The sequence below is a fragment of the Pelodiscus sinensis genome, chromosome 24, assembly GCF_049634645.1.
Source record: "Pelodiscus sinensis isolate JC-2024 chromosome 24, ASM4963464v1, whole genome shotgun sequence".
NCBI lineage: Eukaryota > Metazoa > Chordata > Testudines > Trionychidae > Pelodiscus > Pelodiscus sinensis.
This window is the reverse complement of record NC_134734.1, coordinates 23456526-23481129: the sequence shown is the minus strand read 5'-3', so window position 1 is coordinate 23481129 and position 24604 is coordinate 23456526. Positions and strand designations below refer to the sequence as shown.

Genomic DNA, 24604 nt, shown 5'->3' with positions numbered 1-24604 from the left:
CCTGCTCTGCACGCGCCCCCCCCCCCCCGCCCAGGTGCCGGGCTGCCACCCTGCCCCGCTGCACCGCGCTCCTCTCACCCTCAACGCGCTCCCCCCAGGAACCTCTGCCAGATGCAGGAGGACAACAGCAGCTTCTCTCTGCTGCTGGATCTCCTGTCTGAGCTCTACCAGAAGCAGCCCAAGATTGGCTACCATCTCCTCTACTATCTGAGAGCCAGGTAGGGCGGGTCTGTCGTGGGCCGGGGGCTGGGCTGGGCTCTCGGCGGGGGGACTCCCCCAGCCAGGCGGCTCTAGGGGCTTCTTGCCTTTGCCGTGCTGGCTTGTCTGGGCCCTTCCTTCCTTCCCACCCCAGCTGCTGCTGAGCTGGGCTCCCCGGGAAGGCAGGAGTGGAGCTGGGCCCTTCCCCGGGCTGGCTCGCTCACTCCCCCTGCTGCCCCTCTGTAGCAAAGCAGCGGCCGGGAAGATGAACCTGTACGAGTCGTTCGCCCAGGCCACGCAGCTGGGGGACCTGCACACCTGCCTCATGATGGACATGAAGGCCTGCCAGGAGGACGACGTGCGGCTGCTCTGCTACCTCACCCCCTCCATATACACGGAGGTGAGAGCCCGGCCCGGCCCCAGGTTCTCCCGGTCGGCTCCGGTGCGCAAGGCACCCTGAGCTAGGCCCGCAGGTCCAGGCAGCCCGGACCATGCAGGGTAACTGCTCGGCCTGCTGCTTGGGTAGGAGCCCTGCAGGGAGCGAGTTCTCTCGTGGCCTGGCAGCGCCCGAGGCCCGTTGCAGGGCTCATGGGAACTCCTGCCCCACAGGGGCGGGCTGCTCTGCTGGCTGGCTGGGGGGGGACGGGAGGGCGAGCCTGGCTCCCCGGGGCCCGCGTCTAGGCCAGCTAGCTCCAGGCTCGGGCTCGGTTCCACAGTTCGTCCCTCCCCTCTGGGCGCCACTCCCGGCAGAGTGTGCGAACGCGGGGCTAGAGTCCCCAGCGCGCTGCACCCGGCCTGCCAGAGTCGGCACGACCCGGGTCACGGCTTGTCTGCTCCTGGCAGGAGCAAGCTGCCCACCTCCCCCCCCGGCTCAGGAAACGCGGCCAAGGGAGGGGGGGACAATGTGGGAAACCAGCCTCAGGGACTGGTCGCTCTGATCCCCCGGCGTCCCCCAGACCGGCCTCGGGGGGGGGGGAGGGGGATCTGAGCCAGGCCCCTCGGCCCAGCGGCGGCCCCACGGAGCACGGCTGCCCTGGCCCGGCTGACAGGGCTTAGTGCGGAGAGCCCCCGGCACAAGGCTCTCCCCACTCCGCCCCTGCTGGCCGTCCCACGGCCTGGGGCGCCCCCTGCTGGGCGCAGGGCCCCCCTCAGGCAGCCTTCTCCCGGGATGGGGGGGGGGATCTTCCAGCCTTGGCCAGGCCCAGCGGTTCCTGCGACCTGGTCTGTGCACGAGGGACGTCCAGAGCAGCTGGCTCCCGGGCCCAGACGTGGGCAGCGGCTTCCTTCCTGGGAGGCTGAGTCTGTCCATGGCTCCCTCGGCCTCCTCCCTGAGCCGGGCTCTGCTGGCGACTCTTTCAGTTCCCGGACGAGACCCTGCGGAGCGGGGAGCTGCTGAACATGATCGTCGCCGTCATCGACTCGGCCCAGGTAGGAGCGGGGAGCGTGCGCCTGCCCCGTCCCAGCGGCACCCAGCAGCAGCCGTGCCCGGAGCCGTGGCAGGGCGGGCGGAGCCCTGGGCCGCAGCGCCGGTCAATGGCAGACACATCCATGCAGGGCCTGTCCAGCTGGCTGCAGGCAGGAGGCGGGGGGGCGTGGGCAGGGATTTGCTCTGATCCCGGCTGAGCTGCGGCGGGGGGGCGCGGGGGCAGCAAAGGCTGCAGCAGAGCAAACCCCTCCCCTGAGAGAGGGGCCGAGCGCGACCCTGGCAGTCTCGGCCCCGCCTGGCTGGCAGATGCTGCGAGAGCTGGGGGCACGGCGGACACCGGGGTGCATCTGCTCCCGGGGGTGCCACAGCCTTGGGTCAGGCCGGTGATCTGCTGCAGCCCGGCTGTCCCTCCTCCCCGCTCCCCCCGGCAGGAGCGCAGGCTGTGGGGGGGCTTGCCCCGGAGACGGCTCCCCCCGGCCCTGCGCCGCAGGGGCAGCCCGTTGGGCTGGGGTGTGGGGCCGGGCCCTGCTCGCTCTCGGCCTGCCAGGCCGTCCATACTGCAGCCCTGCGTGGCGATCGCCTGGAAGGACCCTCTCCCAGCCCCAGCGCTTAGGAGCTGCCATGACAGCAGCTCAGGGGAACCCAGAAATAGCGGCGGGGCCCAGCGCCGAATTCTCCCGGTGGGGGCGTCTGGAGCAGGCGCTGCCGAGAGCCTCGTGGGCTGCGTGTCCGACGGCTCGGCAGGCCGCTCGATGCTAACGGGCACAGGCAGGGCCAGAGTCCGGGTGCCCGCCTGTGGCTCAGGACTCCCTCCGTTTTCCCAGCGCACGGCGGCGCCTTTCCTCTCCCACTCGCCGCCTCTGCTTGCCACGCTCCCCGGCTGGCCCTGCCTGCTGCCGGTGAGGGGCAGGGACCTGGCTCCCCTACAGCTGGAAGCCCTGAGCCAGCCTCTGCTGCCGGGATCCAGCCGAGGTGGGCTGCTCTTGGCTCTCCCGGGAGGCCGCAGGGGCCAGTGTGTCGGCGCCGGCTCGCGTGGCCGTGGGCGGAGGAGCCGGTGGAGAGGACAGCGGGGGAGGGGGACACAGCAGAACTTTGAGGGGGGCGGCTGGGTGCAGACGCTGTTGGGAGCACCGGATTGGCCCCAGCCAGCTTGCAGGGCGCTCCAGCACAGGCAGGGTGAGGCTCAGGGTTCCTTCCCCAGGACACGGGGTGCTCCGCCCGCACTGGGAAGTGTGCCACGCCGCAGGCCCAGCGTGGCCGGCCCTCTCCACGGGGGCAGGGGCAGCTGGAGACGGGCAGGCGTTGGCACCCCACCAGCCCTTCTCCGGAGCAGGGCAGCAGCCTTTGCTTCAGTCCCACGCGGCCCGCAGCAGGGTAGCGCTAGCCCCGGCTCCCGCTGCCCCTTCCCTTCGCAGGGAGGCGGGCAGGCGTTGGCACCCCACCAGCCCTTCTCCGGAGCAGGGCAGCGGGAGGCGGGCGCAGGCTGCCAGAGGGGCCAGGGCGCAGCTGGCCCCCTGCGAGTGGCGCCGTTCCGGCTAGGTTCTGCCTGCATGGAGCTCCCTCCGGCAGCCGAATCCGAGAGTCCCCGTGGTGACGCGGGACTCCTGCCCTGCGGGGCCAGCCCTGGACGGGGGACCCATGTGATTGCTGCTGTGCCTGGGCTCCCGCCGGCCTGTGGGGCGTGCTGCCTGACACCGGGACGCTCCCTGGGGCCCTCGGCCGGCGGCATCTCCGGGAGCTGCCTCGCAGGGCTCTGAGCCACAAGCCCCTGCCCCAGGCTGCTGGAGCCCTGCTGGCACTGGGGGCCGCTCGTGTGCGCCGCACGGGCCGTGCTGGGGAAACCCCCCCATCCTGGGCCTGCCTGTGCTTACGGCTCTGCCCTGCTTCCAGCTGCAGGAGCTGGTGTGTCACGTCATGATGGGGAACCTGGTGATGTTCCGAAAAGACTCAGTGCTCAACATCCTGAGTGAGTAGGTCCCCCCTCGGGCAGGCGGCTGTATGGGGTGGGCGTGGGGCGCATACGGGAGGGGGGCTCGTACGGGGCAGGCGTGGCCATACGGGAGGAGGGCTCGTACGGGGCAGGCGTGGCCATACGGGAGGGGGGCTCGTACGGGGCGGGCGTGGCCATACGGGAGGGGGGCTCGTACGGGGCGGGCGTGGCCATACGGGAGGGGGGCTCGTACGGGGCGGGCGTGGCCATACGGGAGGGGGGCTCGTACGGGGCGGGCGTGGCCATATGGGAGGGGGGCTCGTACGGGGCGGGCGTGGCCATACGGGAGGGGGGCACGGACCTGTAGGAGTGGCTGTGACGGGCGTTGAATGAACCTAGGGTGGGGGAGGCGATCACCCCTCCAAGGTCCCAGCCCCTCCATCACGGGCAGGCTGTGCCAGTCGCTACATGGCTGTGTGGGCGGGACCACGCTTGCCAGTTTGGGCAGGCAATGCCTGCTCCCCAAGCCCCCAGTGGCTGTGAGCATCTGGGGTAACCGGGGGGCCAGGCCTTGAGGTGCAGCCTGTGGCGGACTCTGGCCTCTTCTCCCTGCAGTGTTACACTCTGGGCTGGCAAAACCCCCCCTCCCATCCCTGGGGATGCCAGTGCCGACTCTCTCTGCTGGGGCTGCCAGGCTGTAGAGGTGCTGGCCAGGGCTCGCTCCTAGTGCCACAGGCAGCGCGGTTCATTGCGAGACGCAGGCACCAGCCTCTGCTCCACTTTGCTGGCGTCCTGGGCCCTCTGCCGGCCGGGCAGACACGGACCCTGCCAGCGTCCCTTTAAGTCTTGCCGTGCGAGGGCGGAGTGAGCTTGGTCTTGTGCACCAGTAGTGAGGTCACGTGCACCAGCTCGACACGTGGCACCGCCCACAACTGACTCACGTTACCGAAGAGAGAATCCCCAAACGAGGGAGAATCAGCAAGGTGCACGATGTGAGATCAATAAATAACTCACACGGCAGGGTTTTCAGTAACCAAAATCTATGGCGGCGTCAGCCTGCGCGGGTAAAGGCCCCTCCTCGCACGAGCCGATAGACGCGGGGCTGGTATTCCCTCTGCAGCTCACTAATTGAACAGCCCAGTTACTTCCTGAATTCCTGTCGGTTAGGCGACTGTTCGGCAGCCAGCGTGGGGGGCCAGGTGGGAGCTGGTCTGTGAGGGGAGCCCGTCTAAGGACCAGCTGCCGGATACAGAGGCAGCAGTGAGGGGTGACAGCAGCGCATTGGGGGTGGTGTCTGAGCCCTGGGACCTGGCGCAAGCCAGGGCTGGGCTGAGCTGAGCTGCCTGCCCTCCTGGCAGCAGGGTAGGCCCCAGATTGAGCCGGGCCAGCCTGGCAGGGGAGGGAAATGTGTGTGGCCTGTAGCATTAACCTCTAAGCTTCTGCTTCTCGTTAATCGACTCCCCCGTTGCGTCCCTGCGCAGAGAAAGGGGCTTTGCCCATGAAGCTGCCGATTCCATAGATTTTGCTGTGCCAGCTCCGGCTGCCCTGCCGCTCCCCTGCAGGAGAGGGGCTGCCAATCGCGCTCGCATTTGCGTATCTGCCCATTCTTTTTGCGGAAGGGGTTTTGCCGAGGATACGCCCCGTCACGTGGAAACCCATCCCGAGATCCCGGTGTGACAGCGCGTCGGGGAGCCCCGACCTGCACCCCCGTCTGTAGCCCCATGGGGCTCCGCCAGCCAGTAGGGGAGAGAGGGCGTGTTGCTTCTCCGAGAGACAGCCCGGCACGGGCTCAGTGTGGACACAGGAGTCGGGGCAGACGGCCTCAGACCTCTTGGGGGCAGGGGACACAGGCCCTGACACCCCCACCCCCGTGTTCAGCTTCCTCTGTTCTCTTCATCTTTGCCCAGCCGACGGCCCCTTCTCCCAGCCACGGGTCACTCCCCCCCGCCCCCCCAGTAGCCACACCCCTTCCTTTGTTCCAGCTCCTTCCCCTGGCCAGGTGAGACGTGGCTGGGCCACGGGCCACGGGCCCGCCCTCAGGGAGCATCCCCCGCCGGGCAGTGCAGACACACAGAGTCTCTGCAGAGCAGCACAGGCCAGTAGGGGGCAGCCACAGCCCAACAAGGCAACCAGTGACTGCAAACCAGAGGGGGCCCAGGGCGCCTCTCCCCCCCCCCCCCCCGTCACACCCTTATTCCTCAAAAATGGAGGGTTCCAGGGGCTTGTGAAAGAGGCTTTCCTGACACTGGCCCTGTCTACACGCCAATAAAAAGCCCCAAACCTCCTCCGGAAGAAGATGTGCAAATGCGAGCGGGATTTGCATAGCCTCTTCCGCAAAAACCCAGCAGTGCGGCCGTAGCCTTAGGCTGGGTCTAGACTGCACCATTCCTCCAGGAAACACGCACATTGCAGCCCGCCACTTGCGTATCTTCCCGCTTCTTTTCTCGGACGAGGCTTTTCCGACAATTGGCTCGTCTACACTGGGCCACATGTCGGGGAAACCGTTTTTCAGAACATCCCTCCTTCCGCGTCAAACGAGGCTTACAGGGATGCCGAAAAAACGCATCTGCTCTTGGGGAGAGCAGATACGTTCCTTGGACACAGCAGAGTTTGCCGTAGACGTATCCTCAGGTGCCACTGGACCGCTGCTTGTTTCTGAAGCTCCAGACTGAGGCGGCGGCCCTCCTGAGAGCGAGGAGGAGTTTGTCGTGGCACGAACATTGGGCACAATTAGGAACCAAAGGAAACCCGCAATGATCCCCATTGCTTACTTCATCAAAGGCTGGTTAGAAACCCAGCTGACCCCGTTTCCATTCAGCGTGGGGCTCTGGCCAGGAAGAGCAGACAAAGGAGCTGGCTAGGGGCCTGTGAGGAAGGCTCTGCTCTCCCCCCCATGACACGGCTGTGTCTGCACATTGCTGGGGAGGAGCGGAAAGGTTCCTTTCGCCACTTCACAACTGTGCCCTGACCTTTAGAAAGAGCCACCGGCGAATCGCACACGCAGCAGGGATCGTGAGCAGCAGGGAGGTTTCTTTCCACGCTGCAGTTTTCCTAGGGAAGGATTTTCCTGCTGTGACAGGCCAGGCCGGGTCTGGGCACCGCTGAGGGCGTCTGCTCAGGGCGAATTGCTCAAAACCAGGGCTCCTTACAGCCCTCGACTGGAGACCTTCCCAAATCGGCCACATGTGTCACACCGAGCGCTGCAGCTGCCAAACCAGCCAGCAGGAAGCCTCACGAGCAAAACCCCTCGACACCCCAGCTCTCCCTGTGCCCCAATCAGCCCCAGGCCTGCACATCAGTGAGGGGTTCTAGAACCCGATCTCACCTCCCCCAAACAGGTCCCCCGGTCCCAAGGAACCAGCCACAGATCCCCGGCTGTTTACACTCTGGATCTTACCCACAAGATCGCGCTGGGCCAATCCTTTAGCATCGAACATCTAAAGGTTTATTAATAAAAGAAGGAAAAGGAGGCGAGTGAGGTGGAGGAGAATACGGTACATGCACCAATCCCCCAGTTCTCGCTGCAGGCTCTCAGCAGAGCTGGTACAAACGGCCGGCTTAGGAGTCTCTGGTGCACGTCCCATGTCAGGAGGGGTCGGCGACCCCCCCCCCCCCCCCCAGCTCTGTCCCTCGCAAGGCCGCATCCGGGATCAGGAGCAGAATTGAAGACAAAATGGAACCCGCCTCATGGCACTTTATATCTGTTCCTGGTTTCCCAAGTCCGAGTGGGTCACGTGGCCCAGTGACCTGCCCCTGTGTCCCATGGCAGCAGCCATGATACTGGCTGGGTTGCAGGTCTCCAGAGCATCCCTCAGGTGTGTTGGGCACCCTGAGAGCCATTGTCCCTGGAGCCTGGCCAGTAGCATAGTCGTGGGCTGAACAGTTGCTCTTTACGGCAGGCAGAGAGCGTTCCCAGCACCAGCCCAAAGCCCATGCCCATAACTCCCCCTCCCGACACCGCACAGTCAGTAGAGAACAACCTCCCGTGGCCCCCTTCATGCCCACTTTGGAGCAACCGTCCCCCCGCGGGCGCAGCAGTGACCTGGCTGCTCCCCTTAAAATCCAGTGACGTGACACCTGCCAGTCTCTGCGGGCTTCCCAGGCCGGGTTTCTGTGTGTGCTGGAGCAAGAGCCGGCGCCGCACGTCGAAGTCCGGGGCCTTCTCCTGCGCGGCTGCCCCACGCTGCTCGGCCTCTGCACCTTCGCTTAGCTCAGCCGTGCACTCACGGGACGCGTCGGGGGAACCCACAGCCCAACCATCCAGCGAGCCTTTGCACCTTCGCTTAGCTCAGCCGTGCACTCACGGGACGCGTCGGGGGAACCCACAGCCCAACCATCCAGCGAGCCTTTGCACCTTCGCTTAGCTCAGCCGTGCACTCACGGGGTGCGTCGGGGGAACCCACAGCCCAACCATCCAGCGAGCCTTTGCACCTTCGCTTAGCTCAGCCGTGCACTCACGGGACGCGTCGGGGGAACCCACAGCCCAACCATCCAGCGAGCCTTTGCACCTTCGCTTAGCTCAGCCGTGCACTCACGGGACGCGTCGGGGGAACCCACAGCCCAACCATCCAGCGAGCTGAAAGCCCCTCGGCTTCCCCTCCTGCCGTTCTCCTTTTAGTTCCTGGGCAGCGGCAGAGGCAAGCAGCTCTGGCTCCAAAGGGGCCCCAGGCAAAGTCCATCCCATCCCGGGGCACCGGCTCCAAGGCCCTGGCGGGATCACGCAGTGACTGGAGGAGGGAAAGTCTGGAGTTAGCAGCTGAAGGAGGGGAAGGCGGGAGCAGTGGAACAGGGTTACGCCCGCCACGCGCCAATCAGAGGAGGGGGGAGCGCGGCGGCCTCGAATTCCTTGTATGCAGCTGCGCAGGCGCACACCTTAGAGGGAACCAGGGCCCCCCCCAGACCAGCCCTCCCTGCAGCGTGCGCCTCAGCCACGTCGCTGGCCTGCAGCACTAGACCCTGCAGTGGGGGGGCTCGGGGCGGGAGTTGAGGTCCAGGAGGGGCTGGGCAGGAGAGGCTGGGGGTGGGAGTTGGGGTGCGGGAGGAACTCCCCGGACTAGCTGCGCGTTGGGGGGAACAGGGCTCCCCGCGGCCCTGCCCGAGTCCCTGCGGCAGCTGGAGCCGTTCCCGGCCTGACGGGCACTTTGCCCCCCGCTAGTTCAGAGCCTGGACTGGGAGACGTTCGAGCAGTACTGCACCTGGCAGCTCTTCCTGGCTCACAACATCCCGCTGGAGACCATCATCCCCATCCTGCAGCACCTCAAGTACAAAGGTGGGCACCCCTCCCCCCGTCCCGCAGTGCCTGGGCACCCCTCCTCCGCCCGGCCACGTGTGGGCAGAGGAGCACGCGGTGCCAAGGACTCTGCACGAGGCTCCGCTTTACACGGGCGCGGTATGCCGGGCGCCCGTGGCCCTGTCCCAGGCTCCCTGGCGGACGGCGGGAGGAGTCCCGGGGGCAGTTGGTAGGCGCTGTGGGTCCCTCGGCTCAGGTTCGCTCCCTGCGGGTCCTCGCGGCTAGGAGCAAACGAGCCCCCTTGGTTTCCTTTGCAGAGCACCCGGAAGCGCTCTCCTGTTTGCTGCTGCAGCTGCGGCGAGAGAAGTACGTATGTGGGGGGCTGGGAGCGGGCCGGGTTCCCCCATCGCGGGGGGCACTGGGAGCAGGCCAGGTTCCCCCAGTGGGGGGCGCACCAGGCCGGGGTTCCCCAAGGCGAGCTGGGCAGGGCCAGGCGCTGCGGAGCCCCGTCGGCAGCCAGGGGGACCTCTGCGTGGGAACCCTGGGGCCGCGGCCCATGCGCAGTTGGCTGCCGGATCAGGGCCTGTGGCAGGGGCTGAGTCCTGCCCGGCTGTTGGCTGGGGGCTGCCCGGGGGTTCCCGTGTCCCGGCTGGGTGGACGCGGGGGGCGGGGCTCGGAGAAGCGCTGCTGCACGTGGAGAGGACGTGTCCCCCGCCCCACTGGCCAGCCCCTCCTGCAGGTCCCCGGGCTGAGCAGCACCCCTCTGGTCACGGGGCGCCCCCCCGTGGAAGTGCAGGGCCCGGGTCCTGGGCAGGGTTTGAAGGCCAGGTGGTGTCAGGCTGGGCAGGGCGTGCGGCCGTGTCTAGGCGGGGAGGGGGAGGGGGGAGGAGAGGCTAGGCCTGGGCCCTCCCTCCCGGAATCTCTCCTCCGTCCCGTCTCTGGTGTTCCCCGGCTCGGACCCAGCACTTCAGGCTGATCTCTGCCTGGGGGCTGCAGAAGCGCCCGGCCTCATGTCTGGCACCTCTAAGCCCCAAGCCCATTGCCCCGCCAGCACCTCTGCAGTGGGGATTCTGCCCATTTGCAGAGGGGAAACTGAGGCCCGGGAAGGGGCAGAGACTTTGGCACAGCCAGGATTGGAACCCGCGAGTCCTGGGTCCCTCGCGGCTCCCAGCGGCTGCGGGAATGCTTGGGATCCCGGGCAGGACGGGCCCAGGGCTGGTCCCTCCGGGGCGAGGGGGAGTCCTGCCCCCGGCAGTGTGTGGCGCTCCACTGACGGGCCGAGCCCCCCCCCTCCCCAGGCCCAGCGAGGAGATGGTGAAGATGGTGCTGAGCCGGCCGTGCCACACGGACGACCAGTTCACCACCAGCATCCTGCGGCACTGGTGCATCAAGCACGACGACCTGCTGGCCGAGCACATCAAGTCCCTGCTGATCAAGAACAACAGCCTGCCGCGGAAGCGCCAGAGGTGAGGGGGGGGCGTACCCCTCCCACAGCGGCCTGCTCAGGGCGCCGGAGAGAGCCCGGGCCGGCTGGGAGGCCTTCGCGCCGCTGTTCTATTGGCAGCGCGCCCGCGGGCCCCAGGGGGTGGCGGCTGCGCGCCCGCGGGCCCCAGGGGGTGGCGGCTGCGCGCCCGCGGGCCCCAGGGGGTGGCGGCTGCGCGCCCCCGGGCCCCAGGGGGTGGCGGCTGCGCTCCGGGGCTGCTGGGATCCCTTCTCCCAGGCCTGCTCTGCCGTCGGTGCGCGTGGCCCTGCCCCTTGAGACGCCCCCACACCCACCCCTGGGGGCCGGTGCCCCGACCCTGCCCGCGGCCGCAGCCCGACGTGACCCCGCCGGCCAGTGGAGTAGAAGGGTCACGGCCTCTCCAGGCGCGATGCCGACACTGGAGCCAGGGCAGAGCCCAGTCCTCTTGGGGGAGGGGTCACAGGCCCCCGACCCCCCCGGCCTGGACTTAGCCTGCTCTCCTCCGCTTCCCCCAGCCTGCCCAGCCCCCAGCCAGGTGGCGTCTCCCCCCCTTGTTCCCTGCCCAGGCTGGGCCGAGGTGCCTGGGCCAATCCACACGTGGGGGAGTCCGTGGGAATCCCACAGCGCAGCCAGGTGGGGGCACCGGGTCACAGAGCAGACCCCCCCACGTCACACCCCTGCGTCTGGCTCCTTCCTGGAGACGTGACGTGGCCCGAGCCCTGCTTGCCCCCCACGGCCACCTGAGGAGCGGTTCCCTTGGCAAGCGCCAGCTCCATCCGCCGGGGGCTGTTTCCCTCGTTAATTAGCACGCGAGCGGGGAACACCAGGCTCTTTCATCAGTGGCTCTGGCCCGGTGAGCGGGCCCTCGTAATCCCTGCTAACGAGCTGGGCACGGCGAGGACACGGCGTTCCCCAGCCCGGAGCGGGGGTCAGGCCAGGACGCCGGGCCCGCTCGCCAGCGCCAGGAGGGCCCGAGTGAGCCACAGCTGCTGGCCTGGCGCGGCCCAGAGAGCGGGGGCGGCTGCATGAGCCAGCGCGGGGCCCACGAGGGGGTGTGCGGGGCCGTGCTCTGCCAGAGCCCAGCCCGCGTGGCAAGGGCCCGTCGGCTGCCTGGCAAGGGGGGGGGTCTTGACGCTGCACCTGAGCGCGGAGCCCCAGCAGGGCTAACGGCGCCTCCCTTGCCCCGCAGCCTGCGCAGCTCAAGCAGCAAACTGGCCCAGCTGACGCTGGAGCAGATCCTGGAGCACCTGGACAACCTGCGGCTCAACCTGAGCAACACCAAGCAGAACTGTGCGTGGCCCTGGGGGCGCCGCGGGGGCTATGGGGCCGGCCAGAGATCGGCAGCGCGGCGCTGGGGCCTGCTGGGCTCGAGGCAGGGGGGCCATGGGGCTGGCCAGAGATCGGCAGCGCGGCTCTGGGGCCTGCTGGGCTCGAGGTGGGGGGGGCCATGGGGCCGGCCAGAGATCGGCAGCGCAGTGCTGGGGCCTGCTGGGCTCGAGGCGGGGGCACTCCTGGGGGATGGGGCAGCACCGGGCCCTGGTCACGCTCCGGGCCCTAGGGACACATGGCCGGCCCTGAGCTGCTGGGGGGGCCGTCGCTGCCCGCTGGCGCGGAGGCGGGATGGGGCCTGCCGGCTGGCGCCCAATGGCGGTGGGCCGAGGGACGTCCCAGCAGGCCTCGCTCTGGCTCTGCCTGTGGGGCTGACGGTCTTGCCTCTCCCTGCTGCCAGTTTTCAGCCAGACGCCGATCCTGCAGGCGCTGCAGCACGTCCAAGCCAGCTGCGACGAGGCCCACAAGATGAAGTAAGTGCTGGGGGGGCCCCGGGGGGCCCCAGGCCAGGGCTGAGTCAGCCTGCCTGCGCCATGCAGTGGGGCCGGGCCAGCGCTGCTGCTGACTCCGGCCCCTCACACTATGGCCTCCCCTCGCCGGGCTGGACACCCCGGGCAGACAGGCGGGCCCTGGCCTTGCGAGCGTCTCCCCTCGTGCTCCCCGTCCCAGGGCGCTCCGCTGTCCCCAGCGGGCTCTCGCCAGGGCGGCCGGGAGCTGGTGCAGCCTGGCTCAGAGCGGGGTGGCCTGACGCACCCCCCCCTCCCTTGCCAACCAGGTTCAGCGACCTCTTCTCCCTGGCGGAGGAGTACGAGGACTCCTCCAGCAAGCCCCCGAAGAGCCGCCGGAAGGCCGCGCTGTCCAGCCCCCGCAGTCGCAAGAACACCGCCCAGCCAGCCACGAACGAGGAGGAGTCTGCCTCCAGCAGCGCCTCGGTGAGTGCCCCAGCGCCCTGCACCTTCCTCCCCGGCGGCCACGGCCACGGCCCCACCGGGCTCTGGGCTTTCAGGGGCTCTGGCTACCCCCGTCCAGACCCTGCCCACGATCACCACCCCCACCGGCCCTGCCTTTGCCCTCAGTGATGCCCACGACAACTGGGGACCCCCCCTTCCCCTCCTCCCACCCGGCCCGTCCTGTCCCCTCCTCCCGCCCGGCAGGTCCCGTGACGACTGCCCCCTGCTGTCCCACCAGGAGGAAGAGGACACCAAGCCCAAACCCAGCAAACGGAAACGGAAAGGCTCGTCTGCCGTGGGCTCGGACAGTGACTGAGGGCGCGGCTCCATGCCCAGCTCCACCTGGCCCGCGGGGCCGGCAGCCACGGCTCTGGAGGTCCCCGCACAGTAGCAGCCTCAGTGGTTTTGGAGCAGCTGGGCAGAGCCGGCCAGGCCGGGAGCCAGGCGTGTGCCGTCTGTGACTGCAGCCTGCGCCCCGCACTGTCCCCCCGGCCCTGCAGGCCCGTGGCAGCGGAACGCCGGGGTGCCCGGCTGGCGTGAGCGCCCCTGAGGGAGCAGCAGGCAGGCTGGGGCTGGAGATCAAAGGCCCTGGCTATAGCGGAGTTGTGAAGAGCTAGAACTGGCTGGCTGCTCCCAGGTGCTGCCAGAAGGGGCGGCCTAGAAACCCCGCAAGGACCCTGCCAGCTCCACCCAGCGTGGCTCCCCCGGCCCTGGCAGAGCCCGCTCGCTGCTGAGGCCATGCTGGGGCTGGGTGTCCGGCGAGAGCCAAGGCCCACGAGCAGCCCCTGCGCCAGGCCCTCCGGCGGGGGAGAAGGACCCACTCGCCCGCCCGGCAGGGCTCCTCCAGCGCAGGCGGCCGGGCGCTCCCAGCAATTGGCCTTTTAAAGTGTTTTTAAACCGACAATAAAACTCCCGCGTTTTGTACAAGGTGCCCGTCTGGCCGCTGGCGTGTGCCCCGGGCCCGAGCAGCGGGCAGGGGATGGGCACAGGCTGCTGGCTGTTCCGGGGACCGGCTCTGCTGCCCCCAGAAGCCAGGGGGGCCCCTGTGCTCGGGCGCTGGCCACCTCCAGCCAGCCTGGGCCCTGAGCATGGTCCTTGTCTGCAGCTTCCCCAGGGCCCAGCCACACAGGAGCTGGAGCCAGAAGCGCCATCCTGGCTCCCAGCCCCTGCTCTGTCCAGTAGCCCTGCCCCCAGCTGGGTGGAGTGGGGGCCAGTGGGCAGAGCAAGGGCCCTGCACGGCTGGCACCCTGGCGTTAAGCACGTGCTGCTGCGGCCCGGCGGAGTAGAAATGGAGCCAGGAGCCAGCAGGGGAGGCCTCTCCAAGGGCCCCCCGCAGGGCAGGGGAATGACCCACACGGAGCCTGGCCCGGAGCCTCACTTCCGCACCGGCTGCCGTGTTTGGGGCCAAGCTCGGGGCCAGCCCGGCTGCCGGGGGAAGAATGGGCCAAGCGTCCCGCCTGGGGTGGGCCAGGCCTGCCCCGATCACGCCAGGCAAGGGGCCGTGGGCCAGTGAGGGAACACACGGGGGGGCCCCAACTGGCCTGTTCTGTGTAGGGGCTTAGGCCTGGAGTAGCCCCCCTCAGAGCTGCCGCCCACTTGCAGCTTTGGCCCTGAAACCAGGCCCAGGCAAGCCGCCCGGCTCGGAGCCGCCCTGCTCTGGCTCTGTCTGCCTGGCGCAGCCGAGTAACCTTTCCCCCATTTCTCCGGTTCCAGCTCCCTGGCGCCGGCCCGGAGCCTTCCTCCCAGCAGCTGTTGGGAACGGCCTGCACCCTCCCCCTGCCCCGGAGGCGGGCGGGCCTGGGATGTGCTGGGGCTTGTCCCCTTCCACAGAAAGGGAAGGAATCTTCCCCTTCCACCCCCCTCGCTGCAGCCTGCCCCGGGGAGGAGGGGGCCAGCCTGGCCTGTGCACGTGGCCTTGGAGGGAGGCCACCAAGGTCGCTTGCAACCCGCGGCCAGATGCCCCCAGCAGCCCAAGGGCTCAGCCAGGCAGGGGCTGGGCCGTGCCTCACCCAGCGGCCCCCGCCCGGGGCCCGGCCCTCGCTGTTACCCCTCTGGGTCCTTGGAGCTCTGCCTCCCACCTGCTTGCTGCAGCTGCCCGCGGCGCTTGGGGGGCCTTTGCCTTTCTCCCCAGGGCCATGGCCCCTTCCAGCCCGGCCTCGCCCAGCCCCCCCCCCCTCCCCCCCGGCCAAGCATTAGGGCAGCTGGGGGGGCTCTTAGGCACTGGCCTGGTCCCATCAGCCCCGGCGGCCAAGGACTCCTGCTGCCCCCAGGCACAGGGGGTTACAGGCGGCCCTGGCTGTGGCCTTGACCCTGCAGGGCTCCGGGAGCCGGGGCCCTGCTGGCCCCTGCCTGGCGCAGGCTGCCTGGTTCCAGGCTAGGTCTGGCCGAGCTCCCAGGGGCTCCACCTGACCTGCCCCAGCTGCCAGCGAGGAGCGGAGCTCTGGGCCCCCTGGCCGGGCGGGGCAGCGGGGCGGGGCGATGCTGCTTGGGGGCCTGGCTACGGGCACGCAGGGACGCGGCCAGCCTGGGGGGGGCTAGAGCCGAGACCGCGCAGGCCCCTGCGCCCCGCCCCTGCGCCGGCTCCAGGCGGCCCCCCGCCCCCCTCCGGCGCGCCCCGCCCCTGCTCCTGCGCCCGGGCCGGCAGCGGCGGCATGTACCTGGCCGGGGCGGCGGCGGCGGCGGCCGCGCTCCTGTGGCTGCAGCGCTGGCTCTGGCCGCACGCGTGGGCGGACGCGCGGTTCCTGCTGCGGGCGCTGCTCTGCCGCCGCCGGCTGCTGCGGGACGCGGGGCCCGGCGGCTCCAGCCTGGCGCAGCGCTTCGCCTGCCTGGCGCGGGCGGCCCCGGAGCGGCTCTTCCTGCGCTTCGAGCGGCGGCGCTTCAGCTACGGGCAGGCGGAGCGGGAGAGCCGGCGGGTGGCCAACGCGCTGCGCGCCTGGCGCGGCCCCGGGGGGCCCCTGCTGCCCGGCCAGACCGTGGCGCTTCTGCTGGGCAACGAGCCGCGCTTCGTGTGGGCCTGGCTGGGGGTGGCCCGCCTGGGCGCCGCGCCCGCCTTCCTGGGCACCGGCCTGCGCCGCGGGGCGCTGCTGCACGGGCTGCGCGGCTGCGGGGCGCGGGCGCTGCTGGCGGCGCGCGGTGAGTGCGGGGCCGGGGGGCCGGTCTGTGACTCATCGCTCACGGGGGCGCGGGCCGGGCCAGGGCGCTGCCCCCTAGGACCCAGCTTCGCTGCCCCTGCGCCCTGCCCGGCTGAGGCCCTGCGCTGGCGCCTTCTGAGCCTCCCTGTGGGTCACCCCCCCCAAGAGCCCCAAACAAGGGGGCAGGGTCGGCACTGAGCCCAGCCTGCGGGGTGCCGGGGGGTGCCGGGCGCTCGGCCCTCAGCCCCGGGGATGCCGCTGGCTGCTCTGGGTCCTTCCCACCGGTCTCCTGGCGCCCTGCAGAGCCAGTCCTGGGTGCAGAGGGGTGAGGCGGCTGGGCTGGGGGCAGGCAGGGTCCCCACCCGGTGCAATCAGCAGGGGCTCGTGTGGGGCTCCCAAGTGGGGCCCGGGCTGGCGGGGGACCCGGGCCCCTCTGGCACCAAGGCTCCTGCCCGCTCTGTGCCCCTGGCTCCCCAGCGGCCCTGGAGACCGCAGCAGCCTCCCCACCGGTCCCTGGGGGCAGGGGCTGGGGCCGGGGCCGGCGCTGCCCACCGTGGCCCACGTGCTGCTGCACTGGCGTGGTCGTTGTGCCCCAGGGACGAGCCCCGGCTCTGCCCAGCACCCGCCTGCCAGCCCTGGGGCTGGGCTGCTCCCCCGACTGGCCCCTGCTCGGGGCCCGTTCCGGCTGCCGTGCTGACCCCGGGCTGGGCCCTTGTTAGCCCGAGCTTGGGGGACGCTCCCCCCTGCCAGCTGCAGAGCTGTGGCCACGGGAAGGCCAGGCCCGTGGGACCAGCCCGGCAGTTGTCCCACTTCCCTAAACCCGAGAGCCCGGTGGGCGGCTCCTAGGAGGCTGCCTGGCTCTGCGGGGGCCCTGGGCTGGGGGGGCTGGGTAGCGCTCCTGTGCCCGGGCTGCTGGCTGCTCGGTGCTGGGGACCCGGCCAGGGCCCACGGCTGGGATGCGCTGGGGGGTCGGGGCTCAGCGCAGGGGGCGCCTGGCACGTGGGGCTGAACTCAGGGCTCCTCCTGCCACTTGGGCTGGACCAGGAGCTGCGTCCCTGCCGCTGTGGTTCAGCCCCCCCCCATTTCCCCCCAGCAGAGCCCCGCCTGGAGCGCCCGAGACTCCCCCCCCCCCCGCCCGGTTCACACACAAAACTGGAGTCGCCTGAGCCCCCCCCCGCCTAATGACGACGTCAGCGCAGGCAGTGCTGCCGCTCGGGGGGCTCGTGGTGGTTTAATGGGTGACGATTCGGCCGAGCCGAGGCTGGGTGGGCCCACGAGAAACACGCAGCTCCACGCCGGGGGCAGGTCCCCCCGAGCCTGGGCCAAGTCCTCGGCCGCCGCAGCTCAGGGCACTGACCACGGGACGGCGGAGACCCCATTGCCCCCCCAAGCTGACGTGGCTCCCGGCCTGGCCTGTCCTGGTGCCAGGGCGCCACCTGGCTGTGGGCTCGGTGCCACCCACGTCTGGCCCCGGCTCCTTGCTCGCCGTCCCCTCGGTGGTGGGGCAGGGCCCCAGCCTGGCAATCGGCCTTGTTGCCCTGCGCTGGGCTGGCGGGTGCTGCTCGTCGGGGGTGACACCAGCCGGCGCAGACCTTGGCACCGGGCCCCGCCGCACTGGGCACTGCACCCCGAGGCGAAGGGGCCCGGCCCGCACTCACGCCCTCCCCCCCCGCAGATCTGTATGAAGCTGTGGAGCCCCTGCTGCCCGCCTTGCAGGAGCTGGGCATTGTGGTGTGGGTGTGGGGCCCGGGGCCCTGCCCCCCGGGGGTCACCAGCCTGCAGGAGCTGATCGACGAGGCGTCCGAAGAGCCGGTGCCTCCGGAGTTATCCGCGCCCAAGAACATGATGGACACCTGCCTGTACATCTTCACCTCGGGCACCACAGGTACCGGCCAGGGGCTGCCCGGCTCTCTCTGCCGCCTCCGCCCCTTCCCAAGCCCCCTGGTCAGGGAGCAGGGCCCGGGGCCATGGGCCAGCTCCGTGTGTGAGGCGGGGCCATGGGCCAGCTCCGTGTGTGAGGCGGGGCCGGGCCGGCCTGGCTGCTCCATGACCTGGTGCTGTGGGGACAGGGCGTGTTTGACACTGGGCAGCATCAGACTCTCACCCCGGCTGAGCTGGGCTTGGGGAGCGACAGCTGCAGTATGCGAAGTTGGGGTGGGGGCACCAGGGAGAGCCCTGTGGGGGGGAGTTGGGGGGGGCCCTGGCGCCAGGGAGAGCCCTGTGGGGGGGAGTTGGGGGGGGCCCTGGCGCCAGGGAGAGCCCTGTGGGGGGGAGTTGGGGGGGGCCCTGGCGCCAGGGAGAGCCCTGTGGGGGGAGAGTTGGGGGGGCGCCTGGCGCCAGGGAGAGCCCTGTGGGGGGAGAGTTGGGGGGGCGCCTGGCGCCAGGGAGAGCCCTGTGGGGGGGAATTGGGGGGGGGCGCCTGGCGCCAGGGAGAGCCCTGTGGGGGGGAGTTGGGGGGGGCCCTGGCGCCAGGGAGTGCCCTGTGGGGGGGAGTTGGGGGGGGCCCTGGCGCCAGGGAGAGCCCTGTGGGGGGGAGTTGGGGGGGGCCCTGGCGCCAGGGAGTGCCCTGTGGGGGGGAGTTGGGGGGGCGCCTGGCGCCAGGGAGAGCCCTGTGGGGGGGAGTTGGGGGGGCGCCTGGCACCAGGGAGTGCCCTGTGGGGGGGAGTTGGGGGGGCCCTGGCGCCAGGGAGAGCCCTGTGGGGGGAGAGTTGGGGGGGCACCTGGCGCCAGGGAGAGCCCTGTGAGGGGGAGTGGGGGGGGCGCCTGGCGCCAGGGAGAGCCCTGTGGGGGGGAGTTGGGGGGGGCCCTGGCGCCAGGGAGAGCCCTGTGGGGGAGAGTTGGGGGGGGCCCTGGCGCTGGGGGCCTCACAGCAGCGGGGGGTCTCCCCAATGGCTGCTGCTGCACCGACCCTGCTCCTCGCGGGCTGGGGGCGCCCCCTGATCCCCTGTCCCCCTGCAGGCCTGCCCAAGGCCGCCCGCATCAGCCACCTCAAGTCCATTATGTGCCTGGGCTTCTACCAGCTGGTGGGAGCCTCCAGCAAGGACGTGATCTACGTGGCGCTGCCCCTGTACCACATGGCCGGCTCCCTGCTGGGCGTTGCGGGCTGCATCGGGATTGGTGAGTGGCGGGAGGGGCCTGCCGGGGGGGGGATCTGTAAGAAGCAGGGGAGATGCCCTGGGGGGAGGGACAGAGGCTCTCACAGCAGCCCTAGAAATCTCCGGGATGCCCACCCCAAGATGCCTGCCTCAGGCCTGCTCGCCCAGCTCAGCAGAGAGCCTGGAACAGACCAAGAAAGGGGCTGACTGGAGGGTTGGATAAGAGTCTCTCAGCCTGACTGCAGCAGAGAAAGAGCATCCGGAAGTGTTAGTTACTTCTAATACCAGCACTGGGGGTCCCCCCAAAATTAACAGGCAATTAAGACAAACCAAAGGAAGTTTTTCTTCACTCAGCGCTCAGTCAACCTGTGGAACTCCTCGCCAGAGGATGCGGTGAAGGCCAGGACTTGAACTGGGTTCTAAAGAGAACTAGATAAATTCATGGAGGTTGGGTCCATCGATGGCTATTGGCCAGGCTGGGCAGGGGTGGTGTCCCTGGCCACTGGCAGAGGCTGGGAATGGGCGACAGGAGGGATCACGGGAGGTTTCCATTCAGACAGGACCCTGGGGCCAGGGGATGGTGCCGCAGCCACTGATCAGCGTCCATCCCCGTCCGCCGGGACCCTCCAGGGCACCAGCCCCTGCAAATCAGCGGGTCCCTGGGCACCAGGCTCCTCCCCGCCCTGCCATAGAGGCTGGGAAGAGAACCCAGGACTCCTGGCCCCCCTTGCCTGGTGCAGCCAGTGGGCCGGTGTCGCTGGGGGGCGGGGCAGCTCTCTGAGGGCACACTCCCGGCCAGGTGCCACGTGCGTGCTGAAGAGGAAGTTCTCGGCCAGCCAGTTCTGGGGCGACTGCCGGCACTACGGGGTGACTGTGTTCCAGTACATCGGGGAGCTGTGCCGCTACCTCGTCACCCAGCCCCAGGTGAGCGCAGGACAGCGACTGGGCCCCTGCTCATGCCCCAAGCGGTGCCCACTTGCCCCCAGGCTGCCCCCACGGTCCCCTCGAGCAGGGGCTGGTGCGCGCCCGCCCTGGGGGGACGGGGCAGCTAATCGGCACAGGCCCAGCCAGATGCCCAAAGCGGTGGGCACCCCACGAATACAAACCCTCCCCACATGGGGAAACTGAGGCCTGGCATTTGCAGGGCCAAGAAGAGGCCCTTGCGTGGGCAGCAGGGTCGGGAGCCAGGACTCCCGGGTTCTCTCCCCGGCTCTGGGAGGGGAGTGGGGGCTAGTGGTTGGGGTCATTGAATGGGTTAAGATCGCGCATTAACCTCTCCCCATGTGGGGCTTTGGGGGGAGCCACCCCCGCACTGACCCAGCCCCCCCACCCCAGGGAGAAGGGGAGCAGGGGCACAGCTTGCGCCTGGCCGTGGGCAGCGGCCTGCGACCTGACGTCTGGCGGGAATTCCTGCGGCGCTTCGGGGACATCCGCATCGTGGAGACGTACGGCATGACCGAGGGCAACGTCACCTTCTTCAACTACACCAGCACCCCTGGGGCCGTCGGGCGCGGCAGCTTCCTCTACAAGGTGAGCGGGGCAGGGCCCTCCTTGGCAGGGGCTGTGGGGTGGGAGTGAGGGGCACCGGCAGGGTGGGGGGGCTGCTGTGGGGTGGGGAGTGAGGGGCACCGGCAGGGTGGGGGAGGCTGTGGGATGGGGAGTGAGGGGCACTGGCAGGGTGGGGGGGGCCGCTGTGGGGTGGGGAGTGAGGGGCACCGGCAGGGTGGGGGGGCCGCTGTGGGGTGGGGAGTGAGGGGCACCGGCAGGGTGGGGGGGGCCGCTGTGGGGTGGGGAGTGAGGGGCACCGGCAGAGTGGGGGGGACTGTGGGGTGGGGAGTGAGGGGCACCGGCAGGGTGGGGGGGCCGCTGTGGGGTGGGGAGTGAGGGGCACCGGCAGGGTGGGGGGGCCGCTGTGGGGTGGGGAGTGAGGGGCACCGGCAGAGTGGGGGGGGGGCTCTGTGGGGTGGGAGTGAGGGGCACCGGCAGGGGGGGCCGCTGTGGGGTGGGGAGTGAGGGGCACCGGCAGGGTGGGGGGGGCCTCTGTGGGGTGGGAGTGAGGGGCACCGGCAGGGGGGGGCCGCTGTGGGGTGGGAGTGAGGGGCACTGGGGGGGCTGCAGGGTGGGGAGCGAGGGCAGGCGGGAGGGCAGTAGCCCCACGGCTGGGCATTGTGCCCCCCCATGGGGCAGCCAGGGGGTGTGTCTGACTGCGTCTCTTTCAGCTCTTCTCCCCCTTCGAGCTGGTGCGCTACGACGTGCTGGGGGGGGCGCCAGTGCGGGACGCGGGCGGGCGGTGCCAGCGCGTCAGGCCCGGTGAGTGATGGGGGAAGGGGGAGGGAGACCTGGCTGGCTAATGCCCCGTCACAGGGTGTGGGGGAGTCCCCGGGCACTGCCCCCCCATCCGCAGCCGGACGGGACTCTCCGGCGGCAGGTAGAAGAGAAGGTCCATTGGCTCAGGGGGACACAGAGCAGCTCAGACTCGTTACAGGAACCAGAAGCCAGTGCAACCCACCTTGGGGAGCAGGGGGCCCAGGGCCCCAGGCCCCTCCCTGCACCCTCCTCTGGCTGAGAGCTCACCCCCCCAGCAACTCCTCCCTCAGCCTGGAGGCAGCCCCCCACTTCCTTTCTGGGCAAGGTGTCAGCTGGTTGCTCCCCCCCCAGCTCAGGGTACAGGACAGCCCAGGTGCTGGTGTGCTAAGCTGGGGCAGCCCCCCACAGTGAGAGCCACCCCCCACATTCCCATCCCCAACTGGGCCCAGGGAAACTGAGGCACCCCCCGGGGGTTCCGGCAGGAAAGACCGTCGGAATCACATGCCACGTACCAGAGTGAACGCGGGCCCCACCCGTCACATGCCCCCGCTGCCCCCCCAGGCGAGACGGGGCTGCTGATCGCGCCGGTGACGCCCCGGAACCCCTTCCTGGGCTACGCGGGGGCGCCGGAGCTCTCGGAGCACAAGCTGCTGCGCGGGGTCTTCGCCGAGGGAGACACCTACTTCAACACGGGCGACCTCCTGGTCCAGGACGCCGCCCAGTTCGTGTACTTCCGTGACCGCACCGGGGACACCTACCGGTACGACCCCCCCCCACCCCCCCGGGGTCAGCGCCCCCAGGGCCGGGCCCGAGCCGCGGGTGTGTCCCTCTGGCGCCGGGGCCCAGGCCGTGGCCCGACCCCGCTCAGGCTGTGCTCGCCCCCAGGTGGAAGGGGGAGAACGTGGCGACGACGGAGGTGGCGGAGGCCCTGGCCGCGCTGGACTCGCTGCAGGAGGTCAATGTCTACGGGGTCGCCGTGCCAGGTACCAGCCCCCAGCTGGGCTCCCTGGGGGCAGGGCTGCCAGCTGGAGCTGGGAGGGGGGCCAGGTCCTGTCCCTCCCCCCCCCCCCCAGCACACCGCTCCCTGCCCGCCCGGGGTTCACCGCTGCCCGTTTCGCAGGGTACGAGGGCCGGGCTGGCATGGCGGCCGTTGTCCTGCGGCCGGGCTGCGAGCTGGACGGGGCCCAGCTCTACAGCCACGTGGTGGAGTTCCTGCCCCCCTATGCCCGCCCCCGCTTCCTGAGAGTGCAGGTAACGCCCGCTGGGCACGGGGACCACGGGGGAGGGGCACCGCTGGCCCCCGGCCAAGGCTTGGCAGTTGCCAGGGCTGGCTATGCCGGGCTGCCTTGCCCAGCACTGAGCTCCTCTGGGGTGGGGGGGGGGGAGCCATCGGGCCCCAGATAACACATGCAGCACCCCCCCCCACCCAGCCGGCGCGATCAGGGTCAGGGTGTCAGCAGGGGCCCCCAGTATCCCCCCCTTGCTGCCAGCATCCCCCCAGTCCCTGTGGCACCCCCTGCAGCGCCATGTCCCCCCAGCCCGGCCCTGACGCTGTCTCCCCGGCAGGATCACCTGGCCATGACCCAGACCTTCAAGCAGCACAAGGTGCGTCTGGCCAGCGAGGGCTGCGACCCCACACGCCTCCCGGACCCACTGTACCTGCTGGACGACGCCTCGGAGGCCTACGTCCCCCTGAGCCCCCAGCTCTGGGAGGACGTCGTCTCGGGGGCTATCCGCATCTAACCCACCTGCCTCGGGCTCCCCTGGGGAGACTACAAGTCCCACCATGCACTGCCCAGAGCCATTGCATGCTGGGAGTTGTAGTCTCTTACCGTACCTGGGTGCTGCAGGGGGGTGGGGCAGAGCTGCTGGTTCAGGGCCAGGGCTCTGGGGAGCTGCCTGCCTGCCCCATGGGGAGGCCCAGCTGGCTGCAGGGAAGGATTTTTCCCACATTGCAGCCCCTCTTCCTTCCAGAGCCCCCTGCCCCACCCCCCCGTTTGTTACCTCCCGTGGTACGTCCCCTTTGGCCCCCATCTCCTGCCCCCGAGAGCTGGGAGAGGGAACATGGCGCCTCTTCCTGGCCCTGCCCTGCCCAGCACCCACCCACCAGCATAGCACCTCCGCCCCCCTCCCTCACTCGGGATGACCTTGGGCTGGGCCCTGGGGGGAATGGTGCTGCCTCCCCCAGCCAGCCACAAGCAATACTGGCAGGGGCTGAACCTGGCTCCCCCCCCCCCCCCCCCCCGACCATTCGTGTCCCAGGAGTCACCAGGGGACCTCTGCTTTGGGCCCTGGAGTGGGGAGAGAGGTGCCGGGGGAGGGAAGGGCCCTGGGGTGGGGAGGGAGGAAGGGAGGGGCCCTGGGGTGGGGAGGGAGGTGCTCAAGGAGGGAGGGGCCCTGGGGTGGGGAGGGAGGAAGGGAGGGGCCCTGGGCTTTTTGTACTTTTTATACTTTTTGGCAAATAAAACACTTTTTAACAAAGCGAGTTGCTCCCCCTTTGCCCCTGGTCGCCCTCTGGCCATGGGGGGCTCTAACCCACAGCGGGGAGCCCCTGGGTCGCCCACCACTGGGTCCCGGGGCACTTCAGCCACCTCGGTACCAGATGCTGCGAGGGAGGGGGATGCAGCAGGACCAGTCGGGATGTGAAGAGTCTCCCGTCCCCGGGTTCCTTGGATCAGCCTGGGGGGCAGGAGGGAGGGGCAGGAGGGGGGGGCAGGGCTGTGGGGTGGGAGCGAGGGGCTCGGCAGGGCTGGGGGGCAGGAGGGAGGGGCACGGCAGGCCGGGGGGGGGCAGGGCTGGGGGGCGGGAGGGAGGGGCTCGGCAGGCCGGGGGGGCAGGGCTGGGGGGCGGGAGGGAGGGGCTCGGCAGGGCTGGGGGGCAGGAGGGAGGGGCTCGGCAGGTGGGGGGGGACGGGGCCGTGTTTCCCTCTGCTTGCCCGGCAGAGCCGTTTTGGGGGGGGGCCGGACCTGTGCAGAGAAATCCCCCGGGAGCCAAGGGGGGGGCACTTGGTCGTGCGGGGCCTGGCGCAGCCGCTGGGGGCTGGGGGGGGTGTTACTGCCCCCCCGCTGGACCCCTTTGCGTGACGCTGGGGCCGGTTCTCCCCGTGGCGGGGGGGGGGATGAGCTGGAGGATGATCCCCCCCACCCAGAAGGCGGGGGGCGGAGCGCAGGAGGGGCGGGGCTGGAGCCGAGGGGCAGTGGGCAGCCCCCCCCCCCCCCGGGCCCGCGGCCCCTCGCCCTTTGTGTGGGGAGAATGGAGCTAACAGCTTGTGAAAGTGACACCGGGAGGGGGGCGTCTCCCGGGGCAACCGCGGGCACTCGGCGAGCGGCGGGGGGGGGGGATGGGGGGGGCCAACTTTGAATGGGACCCGCCCCCGGCTCCCCCTTGGGGCCCTGGCTCCGGGCCCTGCTTTCTGGGGTCCCCCCCCGGCTTGGGAGCCTCGCTACAGGGTTGGTTTTGCCCGGAGCTCGTCTCAAATCCCCCCCCCCCCCCCCGACAGACCCCAGGAGTCCTGGCTCCCCCTCCCCCTCCCCCTCCCCTCTCCAG

General features: G+C 70.3%; 2 protein-coding genes across 2 annotated transcripts in view; both read left to right on the top strand.

The window, feature by feature from the left end:
* INTS3 (integrator complex subunit 3) overlaps positions 1 to 13454 on the top strand; it is a 58429-nt gene extending 44975 nt beyond the window's left edge. Inside the window, exons 20-30 of the mRNA XM_075907783.1 lie at positions 99 to 218; positions 445 to 598; positions 1558 to 1626; positions 3515 to 3590; positions 8710 to 8823; positions 9102 to 9150; positions 10083 to 10250; positions 11436 to 11536; positions 11976 to 12048; positions 12351 to 12507; positions 12764 to 13454. Coding sequence (XP_075763898.1) covers positions 99 to 218; positions 445 to 598; positions 1558 to 1626; positions 3515 to 3590; positions 8710 to 8823; positions 9102 to 9150; positions 10083 to 10250; positions 11436 to 11536; positions 11976 to 12048; positions 12351 to 12507; positions 12764 to 12841 — 1159 coding nt within the window. The 3' untranslated portion in view covers positions 12842 to 13454. The remainder of the gene's footprint in view (positions 1 to 98; positions 219 to 444; positions 599 to 1557; positions 1627 to 3514; positions 3591 to 8709; positions 8824 to 9101; positions 9151 to 10082; positions 10251 to 11435; positions 11537 to 11975; positions 12049 to 12350; positions 12508 to 12763) is intronic.
* A 1693-nt stretch (positions 13455 to 15147) lies between these two features.
* Positions 15148 to 23539, top strand: SLC27A3 (solute carrier family 27 member 3). The gene is made up of 10 exons (XM_075907784.1): positions 15148 to 15657; positions 17332 to 17541; positions 18615 to 18773; positions 19551 to 19675; positions 20087 to 20281; positions 20971 to 21061; positions 21620 to 21818; positions 21944 to 22041; positions 22179 to 22309; positions 22625 to 23539. The coding sequence occupies exons 1-10, from the start codon at positions 15177 to 15179 to the stop codon at positions 22799 to 22801; spliced, it is 1866 nt and encodes a 621-aa protein (XP_075763899.1). The 5' UTR covers positions 15148 to 15176; the 3' UTR covers positions 22802 to 23539.
* The last annotated feature ends 1065 nt before the right edge of the window (positions 23540 to 24604 follow it).

Excerpts from the sequence above, each read along its gene's own strand:
- SLC27A3 (XM_075907784.1), top strand. The coding sequence starts at position 15,177 with ATGTACCTGGCCGGGGCGGCGGCGGCGGCGGCCGCGCTCCTGTGGCTG. Across the intron at positions 15,658-17,331 it reads GGCGCTGCTGGCGGCGCGCG|ATCTGTATGAAGCTGTGGAG; the intron begins GTGAGTGCGGGG and ends CCCCCCCCGCAG. Across the intron at positions 21,062-21,619 it reads GTGCCAGCGCGTCAGGCCCG|GCGAGACGGGGCTGCTGATC; the intron begins GTGAGTGATGGG and ends CTGCCCCCCCAG.